The sequence below is a fragment of the Barbus barbus genome (assembly GCF_936440315.1).
Source record: "Barbus barbus genome assembly, chromosome: 42".
Lineage (NCBI taxonomy): Eukaryota > Metazoa > Chordata > Actinopteri > Cypriniformes > Cyprinidae > Barbus > Barbus barbus.
The window spans coordinates 12,934,137-12,961,016 of NC_136720.1; the positions used below are offsets into that span (position 1 = coordinate 12,934,137).

At 37.5% G+C, this 26,880-nt stretch overlaps 4 protein-coding genes across 11 annotated transcripts in view; 1 reads left to right on the plus strand and 3 right to left on the minus strand.

Annotated features, from left to right (window-relative positions):
• ppp6r2a (protein phosphatase 6, regulatory subunit 2a) overlaps positions 1-6,918 on the minus strand; it is a 24,462-nt gene extending 17,544 nt beyond the window's left edge. For 2 of the 7 annotated variants that reach the window (XM_079403418.1, XM_079403417.1), the window contains exons 1-5: positions 6,593-6,900; positions 3,336-3,495; positions 2,086-2,349; positions 628-814; positions 370-507 (exon numbers count right to left, since the gene is read on the minus strand). In XM_079403418.1, the coding sequence (XP_079259544.1) occupies positions 370-507; positions 628-814; positions 2,086-2,312 (552 nt within the window). In that variant the 5' untranslated portion in view covers positions 2,313-2,349; positions 3,336-3,495; positions 6,593-6,900. Of the gene's footprint in view, positions 1-369; positions 508-627; positions 815-1,510; positions 1,657-2,085; positions 2,408-3,335; positions 3,496-6,592 lie in introns of those variants that run through there. The other 5 variants (XR_013783457.1, XM_079403414.1, XM_079403416.1 and 2 more) reach the window with 5 other exon arrangements.
• Positions 6,919-7,727: 809 nt separating this feature from the next.
• dennd6b (DENN/MADD domain containing 6B) lies at positions 7,728-15,437 on the plus strand. 2 transcript variants are annotated; one of them, XM_079404098.1, is made up of 21 exons: positions 7,728-7,960; positions 8,086-8,124; positions 8,284-8,326; positions 8,426-8,538; positions 8,659-8,739; positions 8,920-9,025; positions 9,726-9,805; positions 9,917-9,979; positions 10,052-10,107; positions 10,211-10,333; positions 10,669-10,764; positions 11,179-11,273; positions 11,371-11,436; positions 11,589-11,653; positions 11,741-11,830; positions 11,942-11,995; positions 12,131-12,234; positions 12,411-12,513; positions 13,470-13,506; positions 13,595-13,669; positions 13,772-15,437. In XM_079404098.1, exons 1-20 carry the CDS (start codon positions 7,817-7,819, stop codon positions 13,639-13,641), a joined length of 1,605 nt encoding a protein of 534 aa, XP_079260224.1. In that variant the 5' UTR covers positions 7,728-7,816; the 3' UTR covers positions 13,642-13,669; positions 13,772-15,437. The 2 variants fall into 2 exon arrangements, with proteins under 2 accessions (XP_079260224.1, XP_079260223.1); XM_079404097.1 differs by lacking the exon at positions 13,470-13,506 and having other exon boundaries at positions 7,731-7,960; positions 13,772-15,041.
• gcc1 (GRIP and coiled-coil domain containing 1) lies at positions 14,922-21,057 on the minus strand. Its single transcript, XM_079404095.1, has 3 exons — positions 20,856-21,057; positions 19,260-20,411; positions 14,922-17,705 (listed from the first exon to the last, which is right to left on the minus strand). The coding sequence occupies exons 2-3, from the start codon at positions 20,361-20,363 to the stop codon at positions 16,392-16,394; spliced, it is 2,418 nt and encodes an 805-aa protein (XP_079260221.1). The 5' UTR covers positions 20,364-20,411; positions 20,856-21,057; the 3' UTR covers positions 14,922-16,391.
• A 2,737-nt stretch (positions 21,058-23,794) lies between these two features.
• Positions 23,795-26,869, minus strand: lamtor4 (late endosomal/lysosomal adaptor, MAPK and MTOR activator 4). The gene is made up of 4 exons (XM_079403301.1): positions 26,532-26,869; positions 26,245-26,325; positions 25,966-26,083; positions 23,795-25,584 (listed from the first exon to the last, which is right to left on the minus strand). Exons 1-4 carry the CDS (start codon positions 26,532-26,534, stop codon positions 25,487-25,489), a joined length of 300 nt encoding a protein of 99 aa, XP_079259427.1. The 5' UTR covers positions 26,535-26,869; the 3' UTR covers positions 23,795-25,486.
• Positions 26,870-26,880: the final 11 nt, after the last annotated feature.

The following is a 26,880-nucleotide window of genomic DNA, read 5'->3' on the forward strand; positions in this document are numbered from 1 at the left end:
ATACATTCACAGACTAGAATCACAGCCTCGTAATGATGAGTGAGTATTCAGCCAGGACTTGGAGGATAACAGTCAGGCTAAATGCAGGTCAATGTCTCATATAGGCAACTAAATCACATATTAATGTTCCTTAAAGGCATAATTTCTACAAATGGTTCAGGCTCCTAGAGGTAGATCAGTGTAAAATGCTTTTGAACAAGATTAACCATCATTATAAACCCCAAATTCACTCGTAGAGTCAACAACACATGGAATCATTCACACAGTGCATGTTATTGCATTTAGATATAGCTCAACAGAACACACAGTTTATAAGTGTCCCTTTAAATCTGTGCATTCTCATTTATATATAAAAATTAGTGTGCTTACATTGACGACCTCCATCCTCAAGGGGGCAGGCTCTACACAGCTGATGAGGCGCAGCAAAAGGTCCATCATGGCCGAGGCATCAATGTGATTCAGCACCAGACTGATAAAGTTGTGTTTTTTCCTTAGGAAAGAGATTACCTGCATGTGCGATGACAGACAACTTACTAACTAGACAAATCAAACAAATAACCCCCATATTTGCTTTGTGCCATGTGGTGTGTGTACATATTTTGATTTATGTGGATCAGGTGTGCATACCTGGTCTGTTTTACGTGCAATCAAGTTGCCGATGGTTTTGCTGAAGAAGGACGCCAGCAGGGGATTAAGTGGCGGCTCTTGCTCCAGAAAATGGTAGAGCTTTTCCAAAAGGGATTCATCTCCACCCAGCTTATCATTGATAAGAGCCACATCAGAGGTCAGGAGCTCACAGGCTATGTTTGGAAACCTAAATAAACAAAACGTCTATATTTGTTACATGTACCATGTGACAACACAATCATACAACAAACGCAACAGGCCAAAAAAAAAAGAAAAAAAAAGTCTACGGTGACTTGGCCTTTAGCATTACAAACCAAGCCACTTTCTGAGGGTCCAATGAAGGCATTTCAAAACTAACAAAGTTTCACTGTAGCACAACTTATCTTCTGTTACTCAGATAGCACAAAGTAAATACTGGTCAACTCAGTGGTGCAGTGTTGTCTGTGCCACAAGTGAAGGTAATAAACTCTGCGGCAGTGCATTATATCCTATTGTAGGATTCTGCATTTGACAAAAATATCACCAAGCAAAAAATCTGGATCAGTTCTGCTGAGAACATATTTCACTCAATGTAATAACATTTCACAATACTTGGAGAGAAAATACATTTTGAGTAAATCCGCTCGCTCATTTCAAGACAAATGATTCTGCCTCCTACACACGGAGAACCAAATGATTAGTTTTAAATGAACTCTAATGTCTTTCTCTCTCTCTAACCATATGGTTCCAACAGAGAGTGCTTAAACTGTTAGATTTCAACCCTTCAGAAAATGAGTTTTTTCATATATTTTGTTATAACAGCACAACCCTCACAAACAAACTAACTCTGATTTAAAACAAAAGTAGCAGAACACAAGAGTTTACAAATCACCTTTCAACTCACTCATTTCTATTTTCCTGTTCCTCTTCCTTCATTTGTCAATTTAACTCCACTTCTCTGCACTTCTACATCTTCACTGTCAGTTTTATAGCCCTCTCGTAACCAGGAGCTCCAGACATGCAGGGCTACCAGTGAACAACACATATGTCCTACCATCATAATTTAGCAATTCTTAGTACCAGTTGAAATACTTTTTACTGCCAGACATATTTACATCTAGGCTACAAGTTAATTGCTGTGAATGAACATTTAAATTGCAGTCACATTAGCAAAATTTGGAAAAAAAAAGTACACCGTTTATTGTCAATAGTGTAGCAATGTATAAAGCCCAGCTCTAAAACCAAGCAGCTTTCTTTTGGTCAACACATCATCAAACACATGCAAAATCTGCACTGGGAACTTTTTCCCTCTCGTGCAAAACTCTAAATTGTGTAGTTTCATATTTTGCTCATGAAATTTTGCCGGGCAACAGTAAATGTAGCTATAGACACCCTGTAAGCAATTGGCTGAGCCAATGTTGCAGTGTCTGGTTTGTCAAAACTAGCAAAATATGGTGCAAAGACGTATTTCTGTCTTACTTGAAGCGAGTTTTCTCCTCAAGGTCAGCAGGAGGCTCCTCCGTAATAAGGGTGACCAGCTCCTGCATACAGTGATCCTTGGAGAGGAAGAGCAGGAGCTTGCGGTTCTGTGCTTTGCACTCCTGCAAGACATCCTCCTCTTCCATCAACTCTCTCAGAGTCACTCCCTCTCGATCCAGCAGCTGGTCGATATGGGAAGTGTTGTTCAGGTCAAACTTCCAGAACATGATGGCGGCGGTGGCTGCTGCAGCAGGAAGCCCAGGCCTGAAGAGAAGACTTGAAAGTGAGGAGAAATATCTATTGCAGAGAAGGTGATCCTAGACTGAAATAAACACAATAAAAAAAATCCAATGCACTGAATGAAAAGTAGATATGCAAAATTGCCTAACCTTTTGACTCAAATGTCCCCTGTTATATCTGCGTAAATATGTAATTATGTTTTTCTGCGTAGTTGACAAAGCTGCCTGTGTTTAAACTTTTTTATTAACAGAAACTAGGAGTATACACAATTATGTGTTTTCAGACTATTTTAAGAATGCTGTTAATGAAACGAGTTATTGTTATATTTTTATTTAGTTCGATTATTTTAAAATTTTAGTAATAATTTCTTAATTTAAATGCTTTTAAAATTATCTCGAATGCCCCTTGGAAGTTTGTTGAAGCCCCCTAGTGGGCCCCAGCCTCCTGGTTGAGAAAAGCTGATATAGAGTGTTCCAAATCAGTCGCTTATAAAGTTCCATAATGGTTAGGGTGTTGTTTTAAAAAGCAGCTGTCTATGTAGGCACTAGGCAGCCTAATAGGTTTTGGAACAAAGCTATAGAATGAGTGGGAGGGGGAGGAAGAATAGCGATGGAAAGCAGAACTAACAGATGAAAGACAATCTGCAGAACAGACGAACAAGGAAGGGGACAGAAATAATTGATGGACCTTTAATGCATCCAACTAACACATCCCACTCAAAACAAAACATGAGGCAACAGGAACACGAAGAGCAACTTTCCTCCTTTCAGTACTGAATGAAATCACCTGGGCTGTGAAGATTTTCTAACAACTCTGGTCATGAACAAAGCAGACCTTTCCCACAAGATGACTGATACCCACGCATCACACCCTGGGCGATACATTTCACACAGCCTGATTGGCTTTGCTAGCTCAAAGAGATGTCATCTGTTAGTGAGCCTATATAAAAGACTCTTCAGGAATTCGAGCTCTGGAACATTAATAGCATTTGTTAAATAAATATATTTTACCAGCTGATGAAACGTGTGAATCCTTAGTTACACCTCCTCCACAGGCAGACAGGCATTTGAGTGGCAGAATGCAGACAGCACAGAATGACCTAGCATTAATCTGCATGAGGTCCACTTCCCACCAGGCCTTCCTCGAATACACGCCTCAGACGGACTGACACTGGAGAAAGGAAACGAGAAAATGCAATCCCTTCAAAAAATAATGCAGGCATAGGGTGAAAAACACTTTAATGTTACAAATAATGCAAAGTGGGTATAATACATCAACAATGTATAAAAACACATTACATCATATAGTCTAGGAGCTAGGAAACACATAACAGACTGTGTAAGACTAAAATCAGAACTATGGAAGGTCTCGTGAACTGAAAATGCAGCGTACAAACGTCATTTCCTTATCAACAGTGAACAAATATACATAAACACTCTCTTCCTCAAATGTACCCCATACTGACTCTCTAGCAGACATGCAGTTATTTTAAGGGTTTGCTTAAATGGCACTAGAGTGGTTTGTATAACAAATAAATATGAGTCTTGAGATCAGACTGCAAAGAATTAAAGGAACAGTTCACCAAAAAATGAAAATATGCTGAAAATGAGTTTTTCTTCATCAGAACAGATTTGTAGAAATTTAGCATTACATTACTTGCTTATTAGTGCATCCTCTACAGCAGGGGTTCCCAAACACATTCCTGGAGCCTCCCCAACACTGCACATTTTGCATGTCTCCTTTATCAATCACACCTGATTCAACTCATCAGCTCATTAGTAGCAACTCCAAGACCTGAAATGGGTGTATCAGACAAAGGAGACATGCAAAATGTGCAGTGTTGGGGAGGCTCCAGGAATGAAAGTGAAAAAAAAAGTGAAAGTCGTGACGTATTGTCAAGTATGGTGACCCATACTCGAAATTGGTGCTCTGCGTTTAACCCATCCAAGTGCACACACACAGCAGTGAGTAGTGAACAAATGCACACACACACACACACACACACACACACCGTGAACACACACCCGGAGCAGTGGGCAGCCATGCTGCAGCGCCCGGGGAGCAATTGGGGGTTCGGTGCCTTGCTCAAGGGCACCTCAGTCGTGGTATTGAGGGTGGAGAGAGCGCTGGACATTCCCTCCCCCCACCTACAATCCCTGCCGGCCGGGGACTCGAACCCGCAACCTTTCGATTACGAGTCCGACTCTCTAACCATTAGGCCACGACTTCCCCACGTGTGAATGTGTTTGGGAACCCCTGCTCTACAGTGAATTAGAGTCCAAACAGCAGATAAAATCTCCACATGACTCCAGTCCATCAATTAACATCTTGTGATGCGAAAAGCTGCATGTTTGTAATAAACAAATCCATCTTTAAGAATTTTTAAGTTCCAACGATTTCTTCCACTATACATAATTTTGCTTTCGCCAGTCAAAAAGTGATCTTGTCTGAATCAAGAGAGAAATATGCACAGATAAGCACCGTTTACAGTCAAAAACAGCCCTAAACATGATGGTTTCTGATGTGAGAGGACAACAGGGGACGGAGTTTTTACATTGGAAGAAGTGTGATTAGTATTTTGAACAGAAGTGACAGTTTAAAGTTAAAATGCCTTAATGATGGATTTGCTTCTTACAAACACGGAGCTTTACACTTCACAAGACATTAATTGGTCGACTGGTCTATTTTTATCAGCTGTTTGGACTCGTATTCTGACGGCACCCATCCACTGCAGAGGATCCATTGGTGAACAAGTGATGTGATACATTTCTCAAAATCTGTTCCAATGAAGAAACTCTTTTACATCTTGGGTGGCCCGAGGGTACATTTTTCATAATTCCATGAGGGCGAACAATTCCCCCATGCAGATTTCGCAAGAGGTTCAAGTTTAAGATTTACCGCATTGACCAACACATAGTGATTTGAAAAAAGCTTCATTCTACTTCATCACTACGTTATTAACAACAGACAATGGACCTTTATTTTTTTACGTTTAGACCAAATTCTAGGAAGTTGAAACAAAAGGTGCTACTAGACGCACTTTCTTCCTAAATGAAATGTGCACCTATTCCACATCTCATGCGCATATGGCACACTACAAACAGCAGCTGGTAACAACTTCCTTGAGCACTACATACTCATCTGATGACAAACGACACAGAGAACACATACCAGAATGAATATCTATCATTGATCTGCAGCTGTGCAAGCTGAAGCACTTCTTTCATTTATGAAATAAGTGGCCAAAAAATAGATAAAGGGAGGTGTTTCCTTCTTTTCAGTGGACATGACTGTGCACATGCAGAGCTTACTGCGACAATAACAAGCAGAGAACTCCCCAGTGAACTCTACACAGGAAAGCAAATTTCTCAGCTCTACACTTCATCAAAAATAGTAACAGGCAGCAGCATTTGCACACAATATAAGCTGCCATACACAGCAGACACGAGCAGGGATGTTGCATGAGACAGCAGCTGAGGTCAAATAAGCTGGCATTGATTGCACAACTGTCCAGAAGCTGCCTACTTAGGAAGTTGATCCAGCAACTTGTCCTGACCCCTGGACCCCCAGAGGGGGTGTTCCTGCATTACAAAACTACAAATGAGACTGCATTCGTCATACTGAACGATCGTGTTTTACAATTCAGTAGTTAAATAGCTGGAGAGGATGAACTAACTTATGAATTACTCTTGTGGCTGCTAATGACAACATGATTTGAATCAAATGTTCACAACAGACGTCAATAACATACCAGAGCATTTTCACCCCTTATAAAGCCGGGACGGGTAAAGAAGACTACTATTACTACTTTTAAATTCACACACAAGACGATGATTTTAAATGGAGAATAACAGTTTCAACATAAAATATCGGCGGTTGCATGTTTACAACTGGGCCCTGCTAGCAACTGTTAGCATAAGTGGCTAACATTTTGCGACAAAACTGGTTTCCGTATTTTCAAAACAACCCCAAACTCGACCGAAACAACTCAAATAAACACTCATTTATAGCTCAAAACAGGTTACTTGGGATGCAAATTGTTATTTAACGCTAAAGAATGGGATGTTTTCTGTTTGTTTCCTAGCTCGTCTGGCTAACTTCAGCTGAATCTCTCTCTTACAGAAGTTTCTTCCGATTTAAAGAGGATAAAAACGACACATTTTCTAAGCAAAACATTTCGAAACAAGCGTGGTTTGGCGTGAGGCAGAGAGGGTCGGCCCCAGCAGTGCTATCTGCGCATGTAAACAGGCTGTGCATGTACGCTTACCCCCGCTGTGAGTGTCTTCAGACGGGCTGCTGCTGCTGCTGCTGCCCCGCGCGCGCTCTGTGAAATCCCGCAGCTGCCACGAGACCGTTTTCCTCTCGACTATCTGCCCAGAGCGCGAGCCATGGTCCCTCACTGAAGTTGCTTTTCTGCCCCCTCTTATCGAGAAATTAATTTAAAAAAAAAAAGTCACTACGCAGAGTTATCTCGGCCGCTCACGTGCAAGGCGAGAGAAAGGGGGCTCGGAAAATAAAAACCGTTCATATGTTTGTGTTCAAAATGGCGAAACTCTGTCCTAGACGCGCGCGTGCTGTCAGATCACTGTGCCTGCGCATCGAGTGCGCGCTTCCCCTCGTTCATTACACTAGCCTTGACAAGATGAACTTAGATTAAAATAATAATAATGATGATGATGATAACAACAACAACAAGAACTGGCGTTTGTTGTCATATTTTTATTAAAATAACCTAGGCCAATGCGTTAAACAAGATTTTTTACGGATTTTTTTCCAGGCGCAGTCTATTTAAATAACCTTAAGAAACAACATGAAAATCTAAAGAGTAAAGCACAAAATAACAAGCATTACTGAAACATTGACGGGGTTTGAACTATATTAATACTAATTCATTCATTTAATTTGGGATTATCCTTTTGCTTGGTCTTTTTGGAGTAATGTTAATGAATGTCCATTTACAACTTTATCTTTATCTTATAGACATATTCTTTTTGTCTGCTTCTTGTGGCTATTATATTAATGAAAAAAATACATTCATAAATGTAAATACACAACCTACACTTTAATGTCTTTAAGCGAGAATTGTTATTTATTTATTATTTCTTTATTTAGGTACAGTTTTAACGTCTACTATAGAAACGGAAAGGAAACACCTAAGAATCTACTATATTTACCATGTTTGGTATTCTTTAATATGCATCTTTATTATTATTATTATTATTATTATTTCCGTACCCTCTCCCTTTTTCCCCTTCTTCATCTTTTAGATTAATTCTTATTTTTACGTCTTATCTCTTATTAATTTGAAATTGAATGAAATTGCTTCCTATTGTACTTTGGTTTGATAGTTAAATCAAGGAAAACGCTTTTTTATTTTAAGTCATTCCTCCCCGCAGGAGGGAGCTGTTCAGAGTCAATGGTTCCTGAACGATGAACGAGGACGCGACCATTCACAAAAGCAAGCGGTTCTCAAATGGATTTTTAGGTCACAATGGACCCATTTGACAGCTCCGATGGTCTGGAAGGGCCCGCGGCGGCAAACACAGAGGTACCGGTGCCGTGGTCGCGCTTCTCCGCCTGGCTCGAATGTGTGTGCGTCGTTACCTTCGACCTCGAGCTCGGACAAGCCATAGAGGTACATTGTTTGGTGACGTGTTTGTTATAAGCGGGGAAAATCTGAAATGCTGTGACACGTTCTGATATCACCACAGCAACAGCAGCATCCCTGTGTATCTTTAACATTCTTTCTCTTGTTATCAGCTCGTTTACCCTCATGATGTTAAACTCAATGAGAAAGAGGTAAGATGAATTTGATATAAATATTTTTTTCTTCGTTTATTTTCCTGCAGTATTATAAATATACAGAGCAAAATGTGTTACAACGATTTTCAAAACTCTAATTTGTTTCTACAATGCCTCTAAAAGTCCTAAAACCTTTTGTTTTCTCCTGTCTTTTAGAAAACAAGCATCTGCTACTTATCGTTTCCTGACTCATACTCTGGTAATGTGCTGGCGCAGGCTGATCTGATCAGTGCTTTCAATGTAAAATGTTGAAACATGAGCATTGCAGCTCAATCACATGAGTGCATGTCTATCCTAGGATGCCTCGGGGACACTCAGTTCAGCTTCAGACTGCGGCAGTCAGTGGGCTGCAGTAGCTCTTGGTTTGGACAGGAGGATGTGTACAACAAGGATGCACCTGTGACCCTGCAGGTTAGAAATAGACTTTCTCTGATTAAGACATTTCCCAGCATCACATCTGATTGATGTGTGCTTAGAACCAATAAATTCCATAAATAAGGTGTGCATGTAAATGACCGTACTGTCTTTCAGAAGGAGCATGCACATTTCCACGGGTATGTGTATTTCAGGCAAGTGAAAGATGCGTCTGTCAAAAGGGGCTACTTTCAGAAGGTGTGTAACTGAAATGAAAGATACATGTTTGTTATGATTTGTCACAATGAGCTTTTCCAGTCTATTTAGACTTTAGACTTTAATTTAATGTATTTAGTCAAGGTCCTTGTGGTTAAATAATATACTGGAATAAATGACTGTTTTGTGCTGTAAATGATTTCAGTATTTCTATATCCCTAGTCTCTGGTGGTGGTGTCCAGATTGCCGTTTGTGAACCTTTTCCATTCGCTGCTGAAGGTCATTGCTCCTGAGTACTTTGTAAAGCAAGAACCTTGTCTTGAGACGGGTGAGACCAGCTTGACTTGGATAAAAAAAAAAAAAAAGTTTGTGTATACACAACCCTTTGAAAGTTTGGGGTCAGGAATTTTTTTTTTTTGTGAAATTAATACATTTAGCAAGAATGTATTAAATTGATCAAAATTGACAGTAAAATAAATGCTGTTCTTTTGAACTTTATATTAGGTCTAAAAAATATGAAGCGCCACAATTTTTTTTTACAAAATGTTTCTTGAGCACTAAATCAGCATATTAGAATGATTTCTGAAGGATCGTGTGACACTGAAGACTGGAATAATGGCTGCTGAAAATTCAGCTGCACCATTAAAATTACATTTTAAAATGTATTAGAAAACAGTTATTTTAAATTGTAATAATAGTTCAGAGTAGTACTGTTTTTTTTTTTTTTTTTGTATTTTTGATCCAATAAATGCAGTCTAAATGAGCACGAGAGACTCAAAACACTTTGGGAAAAAATCTTACTTTGCTTCACCAAATTTGGAACGGTAGTGTTTATATAAAATATGTGTATGTACATAAATCAACTGGGTAATTCAGTAAAGATTTACATAAATGTGAAAACTACCCAAAGAAACAAACATTTGTATGTCAGCATTCATATACTGCTTTTAAAATATCAAACAGAAAGCTCAAGTTATTATGGAGTGTTAAATCTCAAATCCTCATTCATATTGATTAATATCTTTCAGTCTGTAATGAGATTGACCAATGGCCAGCGCCAGTACCAGGTCAGACACTCAACTTACCTGTGATGGGTGTGGTGATGCAGGTGAGAAGATTATGGATGGAAAAACTCTTCAGAAGGAACATCATTCTTATAGAATTTTGTTATTAATCTGCCATCCATTCAGTTTATCAAATGCTGATTTTGGATTTGCAGGTCAGAATTCCCTCAAAAGTCGAAACACTAGCTGGAAGCCCTGTCAAACAACCACAAACAGAGGTGCCTACCTCATTCAACTATGACAATCATGCACCTATGCTTTTATTTTAACGTATGCTTGCATTTTTGCAGAATCTGCTCCCTGCCCCCACGGTTCTTCCATCAGTTCACGAGTTGGATCTTTTCAAGTGAGTATTACAGCGGTTGTACATGCTATCTGTAATTACTAAACCATCTGTTGATTTTACAGCCCTCACTAATAGCAACCCTTATTGACCTTCATGTAATCAGATGTTTCCAGTCAGTCCTGATTCACATGCAGATGCTCTGGGAGCTCATGTTGCTAGGAGAGCCTGTGGTTGTTATGGCACCCTCTCCAACCGTCTCCTCAGAGACTGTGTTGGCTCTGGTCAGGTATGGATATTGCGTTTTCAAAGCTCTCCTTCCAGAAGCATATAAACAAATGACCAGGATCTTATAATAATGAAAATAACAGCTGATAGGGTTTTTATTGGTCCGTTTCAATTAGAGTTTATGTCTGTATATTCATCAGCAAACTCCAAACCACACCATTTCAGAACTGTTTGGATGGTTATTTAACATGGTTTTTGAGAAACTGCAAAAGCTTTTTAAACATAAATAGTTTCTTCTTAATGTTAATTAGTAAAACATATAAACATATTTTTAACAATTGATAGGACATAGTGTAGTTTTGCATATATTTTATATGTTTTATGTTCACTGTTTAGCACTATCGCCCCACTGCACTACTGTGGTGATTACAGACCATACTTCACCATTCATGACAGTGAATTCAAGGAGTACACGACCAGGACTCAGGCTCCGTAAGCAAAAGCACACATACCACCTAAAGTCTCTCTTTAAAGGATCATTTCTTTAAAAAATTTGTAATTGTTTACTGACCATCATCTCTTTCCAAACTCATGAATTTTTGAAGAATGATCTAAGCCATTTTTTCGTATAATGAAAGTGAATGGGGACTGGAATTGGCAAGCTGCAAAATGACACAAAGGCATTGTTCTGTTGCTCCGGCAAAGCGATCATGGCTTTAAAAGACTTGGAGTGTAGCACACAAATGCATGGACCACATGTATGGACCTCTTTGTGTTATTTAGTAGTTGACCAAGTTGACAGCAGCCATGATATTCTTCAAAGATTCACCTTTAGGTTTGGTCTAAATGTGAGCTGCATGTGCACCGTGCGTTTCTCTAACTCTTCTGTCCGTTTTCTGCTTTCAGGCCCAATGTGATACTTGGTGTCACAAACCCTTTCTTTATAAAGACCTTTCAGTGCTGGCCACACATTATTCGCCTCGGAGACCTGAAGATGTCTGGTAAATTATGCTCCATTTTTGCAGCAAGGCTCATCTTTTAATAACATATGATTTTGGCATATTGCACGAGAGAGGTCTGAATGGTGTTTCTTTGCAGGTGATTTACCAAAGCAAGTAAAGGTCAAGAAACTGGCAAAGTTAAAAACACTGGATACTAAAACAGGTACACAAGTAATCTTTGCAGAAATCTTATGTGCTGAATAAAACGTGAGTGTGTGTGTATATATATATATATATATATATATATATATATATATATATATATATATATATATATATATATATATATATATTACTTTCTCTTATACCATAAAGGTATATACACAGCATACAAGACCTTTCTACACAAAGATAAAGCCCTTATCAAGCGACTCTTAAAGGTAGGCTGGAAATGTTCATTCTTGAAAAATAACATTTAAGTTAAAAGTAAAATTATGTCAAACTCTGGTTTTCATTTTTACTTTTAGGGTATCCAGAAAAAAAGGCCATCAGAGGTGCATAGCGCCATTTTGAGGCGGCATCTGTTGGAGCAAACGCAGAGTTTCATTCTACCACTGGTAACAAGTTTAAAAACGTTTTTGCACCTTTGTTCAGAGCTTAATGACAGCTTTACTGTTTCATTTCATTCACTAAGCAGTACTGAGCGCCACACCCATTCTTTTCTTTAGGAACGGTATCTGGAAAGCCTCATGCCGCCACAGAGATCTATGTCTCCATGGAAGGTTGGTAAATCAGAGTAAATAGATGTATATGAGCCATTTCCATTGATTATGTTGGACCTCAAATATGAAGTGAAGTCTTGGGATTCAAGGGATTTAAGTTGCAATGATACAGTTGTGTATGTTTGTATGTTTCAGACCCCTCCTCAGATCCGGTCCTTCAGTCAGGATGAGTTCATGAAGACCCTGGAGCGAGCAGGGCCACAACTATCTCTGAAAGGAGATTGGACAGGCCTGTACAGGTAACATGCCAGGGCAGCGTTTCCCAAAAGCATCATAAACTCATTGGCATCAATAATCTGTACAATCTATCTAGGCTTATGTTCCTTTGAGAAACACAGCCTAGGACATTTGGGAACTAAAGACTGAAACTTCCTGCTAATTATGCTTATAATAAATGTTTATATGTGGCTTTCAGGCGTTTCTTCCGTTCACCAAACTTTGATGGCTGGTATCGGCTCAGGCACAGAGAGATGACACAGAAAGTGGAATGTCTTCATTTAGAGGCCATCTGTGCCGCTGTGAGTATGATATTGGATCTGGATTTGGTCTCTGCTTACATCGCTATACTTCTTAAATCTTTCTTATTAACAGTTCAGAATGTGTATGCAAATAAAAGAATGTTTAAAGGATTTGTTCTCTCAAAAATGATATGCTCTCAAGTCGTTCCGAACCCGTATGATTTCTTCTGTTTAACACAAAAAGAGGAATTTATTTGAGGAATTGAACTGGTCGCTCTTTTCCATGCAATTGCCATGAATGCAAACAGAGGCTTTGAAGCTTCAAAAAGGATGCAAAAGCCCCATAAAAAGCATCATAAAAGGATAATAAGAGTAGTATATGTAACTAACACTACCGTTCAAAATTTGGGGTCAGACAGAATTGAAGTAAGTTTAGATCAAACTGAAGAAAATGACAGTAAATACATTTTATAATGTTACAAAAAAATCTATTCAACAATAAACATCCTAAACAAAAGAATTAGAATGATTTCTGAAGGATCATGTGACACTGAAGACTGGAGGAATGATGCTGAAAATTCAGCTTTGCATCACAGGAATAATTTAAAAAGAGAGCAGTTGTTTTTAAATTGTAACAGTATTTCATTTTTACTTTATTTTTTGATCAAATACAGCTTTGTTGAGCATAAGAGCATTAAAAAAACAAAAGTGAGGAACAGACTAAAATTGAAGTTCTCCCCCAGTCTGCTGTTAACTTCTTTGACTAGATTATTGAACCATTTTGTGAACGAATCATTCAATGTTTTTTGAAACTGGATTAACAAATTATTAAATTAAAACTCAAAGGAAAGATTGAATAACATCTATAATTCTTTCATGAACCTTAATAAACACAGCAAAGGAATCAAGACCTGAAGATTTTCAATGAATAACGACTTAAATTTCAGTCTGTTTTTAGTTGCATGGAAAAGAGCGGCCAGTACAATTCTTCAAAATCCTTCTTTTGTGTTTCACAGAAGAACGAAAACCCTACGAGATCAGAACAACATGAGGGTGAGTGAATAATAACAGTAATTTTAAATGATTAATTATTCTTTTAATGGCTCATTTAATTTAATTTGTTTTGTTTTCATTAATTCAGCATCTGCTGACATGGACCAAAGACAAATCAGAGGTAGAGATTGTTGACCTCATCCTGAAGCTTCGGGAGAAACTGGTGAGTTAAACCACATTTTGAGTAGGGGATAAAAGTGAATTATTTGTTTTACAACACAACTAAGCATTTGCTTCTATCTCTTCTTCTATATGTCCTACCCAGACCAGAGCTCGAAAACACCAGCTTCCAGTTAAAGAAGAACTCCTGGAGCGATTAGAGCTGTCCATCCAGACCATCATCAGCTCCTTGCCAGAGGATCTACAGACATTATTACACAGACAATGACAATCAGACCCACGTGAACAACACTGACCAGCAGATCCACTGTTACATACACAGAGACTGTCTTTCCAGAATATACCAGCTATATTTGAACCCATAACACCTGCACAGGTATCAGCCCACATTTCTTCTTCTGGTAAACCCATACACTACCTGAGAGGCCTTTCATTTTGGATGTACAGTACAGGAGAGAAACAACAAATACTGCAGCTATACAGGGTCCTAGATGACAAATGAAGAACACAGAAAACATTGATACTTTGATTAAACTCATTTGAAGTCCTCCGCTAGACTTCACACAAGATTTTAGATGTCTGCTAAATTACATTTTAACATGCAGCAAGTATTTAGAGCCTGCAGTCAGTTAGCACTGCATGAACAAGGCATTTATTTTATAAATAGATGAATAAATTGGCTTTTAACTAGAATATGCAGCTTTTATTTAGCATATGCAGTGAAGTTCATAAATATGGATGACTTTTATGATTATTAAGTATCAATGCTTTTATTTCAGTGATGTTGTTAGTTATTATTTAGGGACATTAAGAAGCACATTAGCAAATACACAGCAGCGCTTTTGGCTATTATTTGTTTATTTTCTAATTTATTTACACCTTACATGACCTTTAACCTTTGCACATGCGCACCTCTGCTGCATTGATTGACCTGTTATTTCATTTAATTTTTATGCTAGAAGCTGATTGTCTAGTCTTTTTTTTATTTATTTTTTGACAATTTAGATTTGATTTTATTCAGAGCTGGATTAACAAACTCTGGATTAAGATTTATTTCAAACTAAACAGATTTAATGCGCAATACAAGCATGTATAAACTACTCCATCTGTATATATTGTGTTTGCAAGTCTTGAATGTTTCTTTTTTGATCCAACCTGAACCTTACTTGAAAAGGAAATGGTTGTTCTTTTTATTTGTGCCATTTAGTTTTGAACCTCGCGCTGCACTTTACATGTTGACTTTTTCATTTGTAGTTTGTGTAGGTGCTTTTTCTGTATTTATTTAATTTTTTAATGGTTGTAAGTTTAATTTTTAAGTTTGCCGCTTCTGCAGTATTTTAAAATGTTTATTTGAAAGAGCCATATTATGTTTTTATAGTTGGGACTGTATTATTAAAATGTTTTAACAAACCAGCAGTAAGACTTCAGCTCATAAAATGAACGGAGTATATCAATGGAGCCACATACAAAATGTGCAACTCCAAGATCACTCTTGAAAAATACTGTCTAAATTTGTATAGCATACTATTCTTATTTCTTTCATATTTTTTAAATGGCTGAAATATTAAGAGTAGTATCCGATCTCAAATTCAGTCACTGTCTTAAATGATGCAACGAGCACCTATCTTTTTAATAACAAGTCCTCACGTTGCAGATTCTTTAACATACTGTAGTTTATTTTTTAAATTATCTGAACAATTAGTAGTAAAGAGAAAACAATTTGCTAGGTTTTCTCTTTTTATTATTGTTGCCATATAAGTATTCCAACCAATATTTTTCTTAAAGTTGATTATGCAGTGGAGTGATGCATTTTAAAAATCATAAACTGAAGATTACATTTTTTAAAATATATTGTAATACACTAGCATAAAAAAAAATGCTGAAGAGAGCAAAACAGTTTGTTTTGGTCAAGATTGAAAATATACATTTACCTGACTGATAAAATTTACAAGACAAACCAAAACAACTGTGAAAATGATCTGTAATTAGTTTTCTCAAAAAAAGCATAATGTATATTCAGCTTTTATAAAGTAAAAACAGTGTAGCCAACAAATGTCAGGGAAAAATAGAGCCAACCAAAATCTATCCAAAAAACTAACATTAAAGTCGCTCGCATCCTTAAGTTAAATGCAAACTGCAATATGTTTATAAACTCAAAGCAACTGATGATTTTTACATTTATTTTTTTAACTGATGATATATTCCCATTAAAAACCCTGGAATTAGTTTTGTGTGTTCAATATATACATGGATTTCATCATGACAATAGATGAAAAGTGCTGCTGTCTTTAGGCATTACTTGCTAGATTCCCTCTTAAAAGCCTGTTGGAGCTTTTTAAGAGCATTTTCTTTGGTATAACCCATTCTGTATATGTTAACCTTTGAACTTAACCAAATAGTGTTACATTACATCTCCAGTTATTATACAAAGTCAGTAACAACAGTTTAGTGCACCCAACTGTGTTGATACAGATTGAAAACACAGTGTCAAGATCTAATATTATGTTGCACACACAGAAGGGAAGTTTGGGATGACTGGTCAACTGTGTTACATGATCCAACCCTGGATTCAAAACCATTCATAAACTGTTTAGTATCGTGTCATGCAATAGCTGGAGTATATCTGTAATTATCAGAAACATATCCACATTGTTGCTCCTGTTATTTGGTACCTTCTCACACTGCACACAAAAAGTGGTCAATAAAAATAAACATTTATCTCAGCACAGTAGAACCGTAAAGTCTCTCTTCTCAACTTGTTTGCATCATCTCATCCCTGCTGTCCACCAACTGTGTTGTTGCTGCTTCAGCACAGCCTTTTTCTCTTGAGGACTAAAGTGCAAAATGGTCAAAATAGCCGTGAGTGTCTGCTGGCGCCCTCTGGTGTCATGGAGCGTGAGAAACCTATAAATGACGTTCTTGAGATACTCAAGGTTGGCCCCATCTCTCCCCTGGTCCCGAACATGTTTGTCCAACTGGCACCGTAACTCGGCGATCTCTTCTTCATGCCTCTCCCCATTAGCAATCAGCTTTCCTTGTAGCTGATGCAAGTCCTCCTCTAAACGATGCTTTTGTTTGCGCAAGGCGGCCACTTCCACCTCCTTGCGCGCCAGCTGTTCGGCGTACAACAATAAAGTTGGCTCGTTGGGCCCAGCTAGTTTTAGAGCTTGAGCGATAATGTCACTTTCTTCTTGTTCTGGTTCAGCTTCCTCTAGGTCACCTCCTTCCATGGCTGTGCTGTTATTTGTAGCGTGTTTCTGATGGCTTCCAAAGCCGATCACTGTTGCTGCCCGAAGTCGCTCCAGCTCTAGATCTTTTTCTGCAAGAAGAGCCATGGTGCGATCTCTCTGTTTGTGTAACTCTTCTTCAAGCCGCAAGAAATTCTCCCTGTGTTGAGCCTCCAGCCTCTCGACTTCCTGTTTGTTGGTCTGCTGGAGCGCTACAAGCGCTTGTTGCCGCTCTTCCAGGTCCCGTTTGTGCTGGACTTCCGCTTTGTCTGAAATGATACGAAGGTTGATGTACTTCTCCTTCAGCTCAGCCAGTTGGTCACGTGCTTCTTCTAACTCTTTGGCCTGGCTGCCATCTTTCGTGTTCTTGTTTTTCAGAACACCCTGCGCCCTCATTTTGTAGCGCTCAAACTCCTCCCTAAGCTGCCGGAGCTCTTGCTGGTAGTGAAGCACTGATGCCTTCTCGCTCTCTGAGACTTCCTGGTTCTTTTCTCCTTCCAATAGCTTTTCGATGTCCAGATTCTGGTCTTGAGATCTTTGCGCAGCCAGGAGGAGTAACTTCTTCACCTTCTCGAGTTTGTCCTTTAACATGTCCACGTTCAAGTTGGTGTCATCGAGGTGTAGATCGGAAGTCGTTGACCTGTTCATTGCTGCGATGGCGAGGGTTTTGTTCTCTGTGTCCAGTTGAAGGATGCGTTCTCGCAGCCTCTGAGCGTTTTGTTGGTCCTTCTGTCTGACCTTCTCACAGGCACCCAGTAGTTCGGAGAGCTCAGACACTCGCTCCTCAAGGCTGGCAACTCGTGCTTCCTCCATCTGTGCCTGTTCTCGGAGACGCTCATCTGCTTGTGCCACCTGCAAAGAAGAAAGAAGAAGAAATGTTTAGATCAGCAATAGACTAGGGGTGTCCAATCCTGTTCCTGGAGGGTGACTATCCTACAGAGTTTAGCTTCAAATCTGAATTAAACACACCTGAACCAACTGAGGGCATTCAGTATTACAAGAAATTTACAGGCAATTCTGCTGGGGCAGGTTGGAGCTAAACTCAACAGGATGAAGGGTGCTTCTCAAATGGAGGGAAGCATCCTAGTAAAGCTGCATATCTAAGCTGCCACATCATAAAACTCCATCAAAAACATCTCAATTTGAAGTATCATTAGTAGACAGACTTTGTTTTGCGTCATTCATTTGACTGAGCTTGTTCGATTTCATTATGTGATGCAAGACAAAAAAAATAAAAATTGAGGTGAAGGCATTGTTTTCTTTTGTTTTGTTATAAATTAATCACATAATGGTAACCACTAGGAGACCACACTTGCGAATGGAGGTGGAGACTGAACTGGAAGAGAAAAAATTGTTGAATAAAATTATTTTTGTTTGCACAAAAATTATTCTCGCAGCTTCGTAACATTTCAGTTAAACCACTGATGAATGAATGATGTCACATGGACTATTTTAACAATGTCCTTACTACCTTTCTGGGCCATAAAACATTTAAGTTGTGTTGCAGTCAATGCAGGGTCAGAAAGCTCTCGGATTTCATAAAAAATATCTTCAATTGTGTTCCGAAGATGAACGAAGGTCTTATGGGTTTGGAGCGATATGAGGGCGAGTAATTAATGACAGAATTTTCATTTTTGGGTGAACTATCCCTTTAATTATTTTCATGTTATGGGCTATAACCAATAAATGGCTGATATCAAAATTCTATATTTTGTCTGAGTAAATTCAAGATCTAAGACTTCAATAAATCATTTTGAATACTTTTAAGTTAATTTAGGAATTACAACATTATGATGTACAATATAAAAATAGATATTAATTTTGAGAATTAATTAAGATTACATTTAAAATTTCTTAACTTCTTAGTGTCTTTAAATATTAATATTTATCGATACCAATATTAAAGTCTGCATAACATGAAAATTCAATCAATAAAAAACATTTATTATTATCATTATTATCTATTTTATTAATGCATGTTATTAATCTTATTGTGAACAATTCATCCATGCAGGTTTCATTTTTAAAAATATATTTTTAAACTTGTAATTTTAAATCAAAACGTCAAAGTGATTATCTGGTGAAGACATCTGGTGATGTATTCCCGACATCTCGACAAGGTTTAGACCACTTAAACCTTTTCCCTTTCTTACAATCGACTGCAATTAATTCAAATCTGCCTCAACAACCAATGGACTGAACCAAGTCTCCTCCCAACACTTCACTCACATGCAAGTACGTCACAATACGGAAGAAAGATCTGTTCTTCTGCTACATATGCTACTTGCATTACACTGCAAAACAAAACAGCCTGTTAAATGAAGTGATGAGACATGAATTAATGCTATAAACCTAATATGTGAATTTCAAGACAAAACTGTAAGATATGTCATCTTCAAAACATACCTTTCTGATTTCCTGCTGTAGCTGCTGGTTGAAGTGAGCTTTGAGCTCTGCAATCTCTTGCTGGAGCTCCTCGACACGTGGATCAGGTTTGCTGTTCTCCGCCGCTGCAGCCTTCAGGCTCTTCCTCAGCTCCTCCCGTTCTTGAGTGATCTCTTTCAGCTGCGTTTCACAATCTATCCCTCGGTCTGCCGCCTGCATGGCTTCAGCCAACGCCTCTCGCGAATCCTCCAGTTTGAGTTCGGCGTCCTGTCTCAGTCCCCTCTCCTCCTGCAGGAGTTTCTGGAGCTCTCGGAGCATGAGCGCGTGATCGCCCTGCTCCAGCTCCCGTTCATGTTGCTGGGTTATGACACGGGCTTTGCTCTCCGCCAGCTGCTCCTGCAGGCTCTGAAGCTCCACCTGGTGCTGCTTCTGCTCTTCCTCCATCCTGGCCTGCAGCTCCTCCAGCTCCTGCTTCATCTTGCGCTTGTCTGCCTGGAATGAAGCTTCCATTCTGGACTTTTCTTGGGTGACGGTGGCTAAGGAACTAGTCAGAGTGGACAGCTGCGTTTTTAGTTTGATGACACGGCGGTCTGTGTCAGCTGCAGGTGGTGGCGGCTCCATACATCCGCTGCTGCTGCTGCTGCTGATAGCACTTTCAGATCCACTTACCTCTTCAGATTGATGAGGCAATGCATTTACAACAGTCCCAGCGGTGGCTCCATCTACAGCACAGCTTTGGTCCTCCTCTATTTGGTCTCCTTTAGTGCTGTTGCTGGTCACGCTAGTGGCCGTTTCAGCAGAGGCTGCTGTATCCAGGCTGTCTTCGCTGTGAAGTGAAGATCGGTCATCCCCAAGGTCAGAAGGCAAAGTTCGTTCAGCGTTTTCCGTACCGCCACCGAACGACAGGTTATCACCACACTGGCTCAAGTCGACCTCCTGCGAAACGGTCAGTACCTTCAGGCTGGCTTCCAAGGCTTCTTTTTCCTTGAGTAGGCTTTGGTAAGCTCTGACAACATCTTTAAAGCGTGTCTGATACTTCACAAGCTGTTTCTTCTGCACTTCGATGGTTTCCAGCAGCTCCTTCTTGCCTGGGCCTCCACCAAAGCTCATACCGAACTTCTCCATGGTGTATCAGTGTCAGTCAGTTTTCATACTCTCTGCTGTGATATCCACCTGCAAAGTAAACACAGATTTATGACTGAGAAATAAAGAAGGAAAATCATTAAGCAGCATTTCACAGTATTTGGAGTTTGCATTTCCAAAATGCTTTTGTGAATAATGTTTGTTTCACACTTTAGTATTATCAATGGAAAGCACAAATAATAAAATGAAAATAAAACAAACACTTAAAGTTTTCGTGTTTTGTTGTTAGTCTTTGAGACTGCTTTTGCCCGGTATTTTAAGATAATACTGGCTATATTTATAGCTCATATCGGTATTGTTGTCTTTAGCTAATTAGTTAGCAAGTTGTAAAGGTGTGAGAATACATACATTACATTAAATCCCACATTATGCCATTTATATCTAAAGCACTGTGCAAAACATGTTTACCGAATGTACTCTTAATATCGTTTGTTGTTCATATAAGCGTATTTAGAAGCAGGAATATGGTATTACCGGAGTACGTGTCCTATTTACGTGCAGCCGTCACTTCCTGGTTGGGAAGTGACGTTTGACTGAAAATTAAAGTTCAAGAGTAAGTTATTACAAAATAAATACTTCAAGTGCATTACAAATCACTTTTGTAAATAAATATCATCTATAAAAATATGCATATAACAAACATGAATCGAGCTGCTTTCACTTCTTTGTTTGTTGTGGTTAATGCTGTTCTCAACCTTAAACAGTGACTACCGCCATCTATAGTTACTCTAGAATAAGACTGAAAAGAGTAGGCTATTACTTTCAAAATCATGTATTACACACTCGAAGATATGTACATACTTTTATGGCATTGTTTGCTATTTGATAGTCTGCTGTGGCATGTTAGCCATGTTCAATAGTAGTATTTTAGACAAACCTTTAGACAAAATATAAAACCTTGCTTTTTTGTATCATATTTGATATACATCAGGCTTTTAGTTTATGGCCCATATACTGTGAGAATATAGTGAGACACTTGAGTTTCCACTCAAGGAGAAAACTAAAATACCTACATTTTATTCAGAAACCCAAGCCAGATTAATTTTTGTAACATTTAGATGGTATTTTAGTTTTTATTAAAATTTTGAAATAGCTTTCATTTTAGGTTTTGTTTTCAATTGAATTTTAGTTTAAATTTGAGACATTCTGTTTTGTGTTTTTGTGCTTTTATTTATTTTTTGTTATTCTACATCAGCTACATGACAATAAGAAATGTTTCCAGCAACTGGCTGAAGTATAGGCTTTTGTATATTTTATTTTAGTTAATGTTTATTTTATTTCAAGTAATGAAAATATCTATTAGTCTCTCATTTAACTATAATAACCCTGGCCAAAATGAGCAAAAATATGCAATTTGGTGCAGTTGTTATTTATATGGCGAAAATGTAATCTAAGAAGACATTCTGATAGCTTGTAATGTAAATCACTGAGATCTTTGTAACCACATACACAAAATGCATATCAACATCAGTTGTCTCTCTATATCTCCCAATATGTCCTAATATTTTAATGTTCATGATTATTATTATGATTATGACTTTTATGATAATTATTATTATACAAAGCTCTGTTATTTTCATTGAGTGGGATAATGCAATGCAATACAGTGATGACTGAGAGATGTACAAATACACATTCAGGGATTGAAATTAAAAAATTAATTTCAATCCCTGAGTGCGAGTATAAAATGATACACGCACTCAGGGATTGAAATTAACTTTTTCACTCACCAGCCAATTTGGCTATTAGATTTTTAAGTTACCGGCCATTCATAACTTCTACTAGCCCAAAAAACTCAAAAAACCAGAAATAAACCAACAGCTTGAGGTTGTCTACGCTGGACGTTCCAGGCTACTAAGGCTTGTGCGATATTGACAAAAATAATGTCTCAATATTTTCTGGGATTTTATCAATAAAGCTAATTAAACAATATTTTGCTGAGTGTGTTATTGTGTTGATATCTTAAGGACTACTGTGGACAGCTGACTCCTAGTTTTTGATATTCTTCATATTCTGTGTGGTCAGTTCACATTCCTAGACTTTTCTTGAAATAAAAGATTCAAATGACTTTTCCAAAGCTTTTCTTGAAATGAAATACCATGAAGATGTAGTTTCTGTAAAAAAAAAAAAAAGTTTTATTTCAGGAAAAGTTTAGGAGGTTTTTTTTTTTTTTTTCAAAAAATTCCATTTGGAGACCTGGTAACCAAATGACCAAATGAGTGAGCACTACAAATGCTGTTCAGAAATAGTTTTTTATTGTGTGTTTTGGTGGGCAGAGCAGCTCTGAATTGATATACATATATGTATTATGTAGTTTTGACTCATTTGGACATTTGGTTACCAGGTGTCCATTGGAGTCTCCAAATGGCTTTTTTGAAAGGACGCCTAGACTTTTTTTTTTTAAATAAAAGCTTACAGAAACTACATTTTTGGGAGTATCATCCTCAAATTTGAATCAAAACATGGTCAGATATTCAGCCTTATCTTTATGGTGTTTTCAGGCCTTTGGCATCAAAGTCTCATCCATTATTCCCTTAGTGAGTTTCATTAGAAGATATCGCGAGTCACTTTCATGTATATTTGACTATTTTACCTTGTTTTACTCTGTTGCTATACTAATTTTGAGTTATTATGACTCTAGAGTAACAAAGGTTCAAGTGTCTAGTTTCAAACAATACCAGTTTATTAAATATAGACCTTAGGGTTCAAGTGCTACAGACATTTTTATTTGGTTATGTCGTTTTTCACAAAATACTCAAAAATAGGGGCGCAGAATTGATTGCCATTCCTACAGTGTGAATTAGTATGTGATCTTTAAGGTGTTCTTTTTGTTTGAAGCTCCTTCCACAGCACAAGCAGGTGAAAGGTCTTTCTCCAGTGTGGACTCTCATGTGAATGTTCACGTGTCCTTTATGTGTGAAGCTCTTTCCACACTGAGGGCAGGTTACAGATCTCTTGGCTCCTGTTTTTTTTAACGAGTAATTGTTTTCAGTCTCAGGGCAGCTAAAAGGTTCTCTATACAGATGTTTCTCATCCACACGCAGTTCTTTGCTTTCCTCTTTGATTTCCTTCAAGCCTTAAATGAACATTAATTAGTAATATGAGCAATATGTAACCCCAAAATTTTAATGACTCTACATTTGCATAATTCTCCAGTATTTCAAGAGAACTTGCACTAGTGATTCAGTTCATAAAAAAATTAATAATAAAACCAACCAGTTAGAGAACTAACATCTGTTTCACAGTGTTTTGCAATTTCCAGAATTGTGGTAGCATAAATAACTCACAGCCATACCTCAAATTTTGAAACCGTTGTGTGATTGTCTGTAAAAATAATACTGGAATATTTCACAGAGTACTCTTAAATGATGTAAAAAATATATAAATATAAATAAAAAAAAGAAAGAAAAAATAAAAGTACATGAAATTTTAATATCAATTTATTATCAAGTGTTTTGTGTTATAACATCTGATACTTTCTAGTAAACTGTGCACAGTGGCACTGTTTTAAAAAGCATCTCCCTTTGGTTTTATTCAGTTACAGGAAGTTGAACTGAGAGAGGCAGAGCTGCTTGTGTTTGCTAAGGAACAGGTCCTTCCCAATGCCATGACAGTGAGTGACCTGACAGATAATCTAGGCCTCTTGATTGGTTATCTAAAAAACTATCAAACTATTAAGAACAGAGAATTACTAAAAAGTGCTCAAGCAGAAATCAGATGCAAATAAATAACATGAGATGCCAGATGCACCTTACAGTACAGGTCATGTCGAAATCCTCTTTGCTTGTTTCAACGTCACATTCAGGACTTTGTAATCAGTTCCTGTTCTAACGCACTTTTCTGTGTTTTCCATCGTCATCTATTCCATATATTATTTTTTTAAAGCCTCATCTTATTAGTAATTTAACCTTGTATAGTATAAGTATGTTTAGCTATAAAACAAAGATAAAAGATTAAGGTAAGTAGGCTATTGTACTATTTTAGGGGTATACAGGGATAAAAGCATAAAGGAATTGTGAAACAATGAGTAAGATTAGGAATTTCCAAAATTTCTCTCATAAAGCATGTCATTCCAGACTACGATCAGGAAAACCAGTTTTCTTCTAGTGTATGAATTACATTTTAATATGCAGTAACAGATATTCAGTCAAGATTATGACAGACAAAAGCACTTTTGTCAATTCAGTAAAATGAGTAAAAGAATAAAATATATATTTTTTTTACTTTATGCATGGAAATCCCATTACAGACATACCGTTTAAGCTCTAAAGGTTATAGTAAAATATTGTATTATTCAATATTTATTGTATGTAACCACAATTAATTCAAGGCTTATTGTCTACAAACCAAAAAAAGAAAGTAAAATATGCATAGTACTTTATTTAATATATTATTGTTAATGCAATTATTCAAAGATGTGATTTCAAGCCTGTTAATTGAACACATTTGGAAATAGACTGCAAGATGCATTCAGTGCACTTAAATTTCTGCTTTCACAGATCCCAGGGAAAATAACTTCATATTATAACACCTTACTACAAGGGGTCACACTTTACGCTAAGACTGGAATATGAAATTTATAATGAAATTATAACACCCAGTGCAACATTGTTGAAGAAAAACTGCTTCCGTGACTAATGCATGTGTTTGTATACATAATTCGAGTCTATTATGATTCCTGCATAAAAAATAGGATAGTCCTTAAGGTCATGTATTTGTATGAGGAAACCATAGGTTAATGGATTAAATGGGTTAAATGTAAATACACACATGAACTCCAGTAATACCTTAAATGTGACCACTCGGGCATAAATGGGGGCTAAAATATTGATAGCATTTACTCATGCATTAAAAGACATAAGATGAATCCTTTAACCAGTCTGTAACATTGTAATCATACAGGAAAAACACATCAGCTTACTCTGACTTAGGTCAAATACACCTGACACCAACCCCAAATCGGTGTAATAAAGTTTTTTTTACAAAAGAAATTGAGTGTGATTGTACTAAAGATCAGATAGTTGTAATGGCTGGGTCATTTCAATGTGAGGGCACCATTTTGAGCTTGTAATAATGGGTAAGATCAGTCCATATTGTCCTCTTTACTACACAATAACAGGTTCCCGCTGGTTGTTCTGCCTTTTGACTACAAAAACTTTCTGTCCGGAGATGGTCACAGCATAAACGTAGTCTTCGAACATCACTGTAAACAAAAAAAAACACAATAACATCACAATGATATTTACTAAATAATAGATTTACATAGATTTTGAAAATTTACTGCAGTAAAGAAATCCAGACACAATTGTTTTAATTACAATTAAGCAAGAATCATTTTGTTAATATAATAATATGCACACACACAAACACACACACACACACACATACATACATATATATATATAAAATAAAAAATACAAAATTGATGAAATATATGAAAATATATGAAACTGCAAAATATATAATTTCTTAATTTTCTCTTGATATTAGGATGAAAACTTCTAAACAAACATTTCTGACAGACTTTAAGAGATTCAGTTAGGTGGGATGTAGAGGTCCAGGTGAAAATATATATGTTTCTTACCTGACATGCGTTTGAAAGGGGGCTCAGCTGTCCCATGCAATCTGAAACGACAAGCTGTTCTGACCATCTGCATGATCACTCCTGCTGTGTGCTCGTCATTCTCCAGCTCTCCTGCAGACTGTAACAGGACAAGATTTATCTATCATCTATCCTATGTGTTAGGGCAATTCTATTGGAATTTTCTCTTCAGAACTCAAGATTCTTTTTCAACACATTTCATCTCATTATGGTTTCAATATATGATGAACTTTACTGCACATGAAGTGTTTAATAACTTACCGCGAGTACACCTTCCTCACTAACAACCAAATATCCCATCTGAGCGGGTATTCTCTCTAAACCTTGGGTCAGAGCGGTGGTCTGCAATTCAACACAAGATAATGCAGGAAATAAACATTAGCAGAGCTCATCTGGCAAATAGTTTCTTATAGCCTATAGTTACTGCTTTTTATCACATTATTAATAATCTGTATCACTTTTCTGTTTTCTATACGCATGCGCACACCATATACATCAAAAGGAAAATTAAGATGGACGAATGCTGCCAAATTAAACCTTATATTTACCATTTTTAGGCAGTGCAGATGAATTTACACTGTTGTCTTTCTTTCACACCCCGCCTCACGTGACTGACAAGCAAGCAAGCGTCGCGTGTTTATAGCGTCATATCACAAGGCAGATGGATTTTCCTGTAAATTTTACATCCCTTATGTTTTTATTCCACAATACGTGATAAAATTCTCAAAATGATTAGAATGTTTTATAGTTAGATAATTCTGCCAGTGTTTAGACTGTTATCGCACTTAATCTGATTCAGGATCAGATTTACAGTCTATGATCTCCACATTAACACGAGCGGCACTGACTCCAGGTCAGATGAGTCAAAGCTAGTCAAAGCGGAAGTGCAGTAGTCAG

What these genes read in the sequence shown, in the direction of transcription:
- dennd6b (XM_079404097.1), top strand. Translation starts at nt 7,817, where the DNA reads ATGGACCCATTTGACAGCTCCGATGGTCTGGAAGGGCCCGCGGCGGCA. An exon ending in AGAACCTTGTCTTGAGACGG is followed by an intron (nt 9,026 to 9,725) that starts GTGAGACCAGCT and finishes AATATCTTTCAG; the next exon opens with TCTGTAATGAGATTGACCAA. An exon ending in AGAGTTTCATTCTACCACTG is followed by an intron (nt 11,831 to 11,941) that starts GTAACAAGTTTA and finishes TCTTTTCTTTAG; the next exon opens with GAACGGTATCTGGAAAGCCT.
- gcc1 (XM_079404095.1), bottom strand. Translation starts at nt 20,363, where the DNA reads ATGGAGAAGTTCGGTATGAGCTTTGGTGGAGGCCCAGGCAAGAAGGAG. An exon ending in TACAGCAGGAAATCAGAAAG is followed by an intron (nt 17,706 to 19,259) that starts GTATGTTTTGAA and finishes TCTTCTTTGCAG; the next exon opens with GTGGCACAAGCAGATGAGCG.
- lamtor4 (XM_079403301.1), bottom strand. An exon ending in GTGAGGAAGGTGTACTCGCG is followed by an intron (nt 26,084 to 26,244) that starts GTAAGTTATTAA and finishes GTCCTGTTACAG; the next exon opens with TCTGCAGGAGAGCTGGAGAA. An exon ending in CCCTTTCAAACGCATGTCAG is followed by an intron (nt 25,585 to 25,965) that starts GTAAGAAACATA and finishes TTTTGTTTACAG; the next exon opens with TGATGTTCGAAGACTACGTT.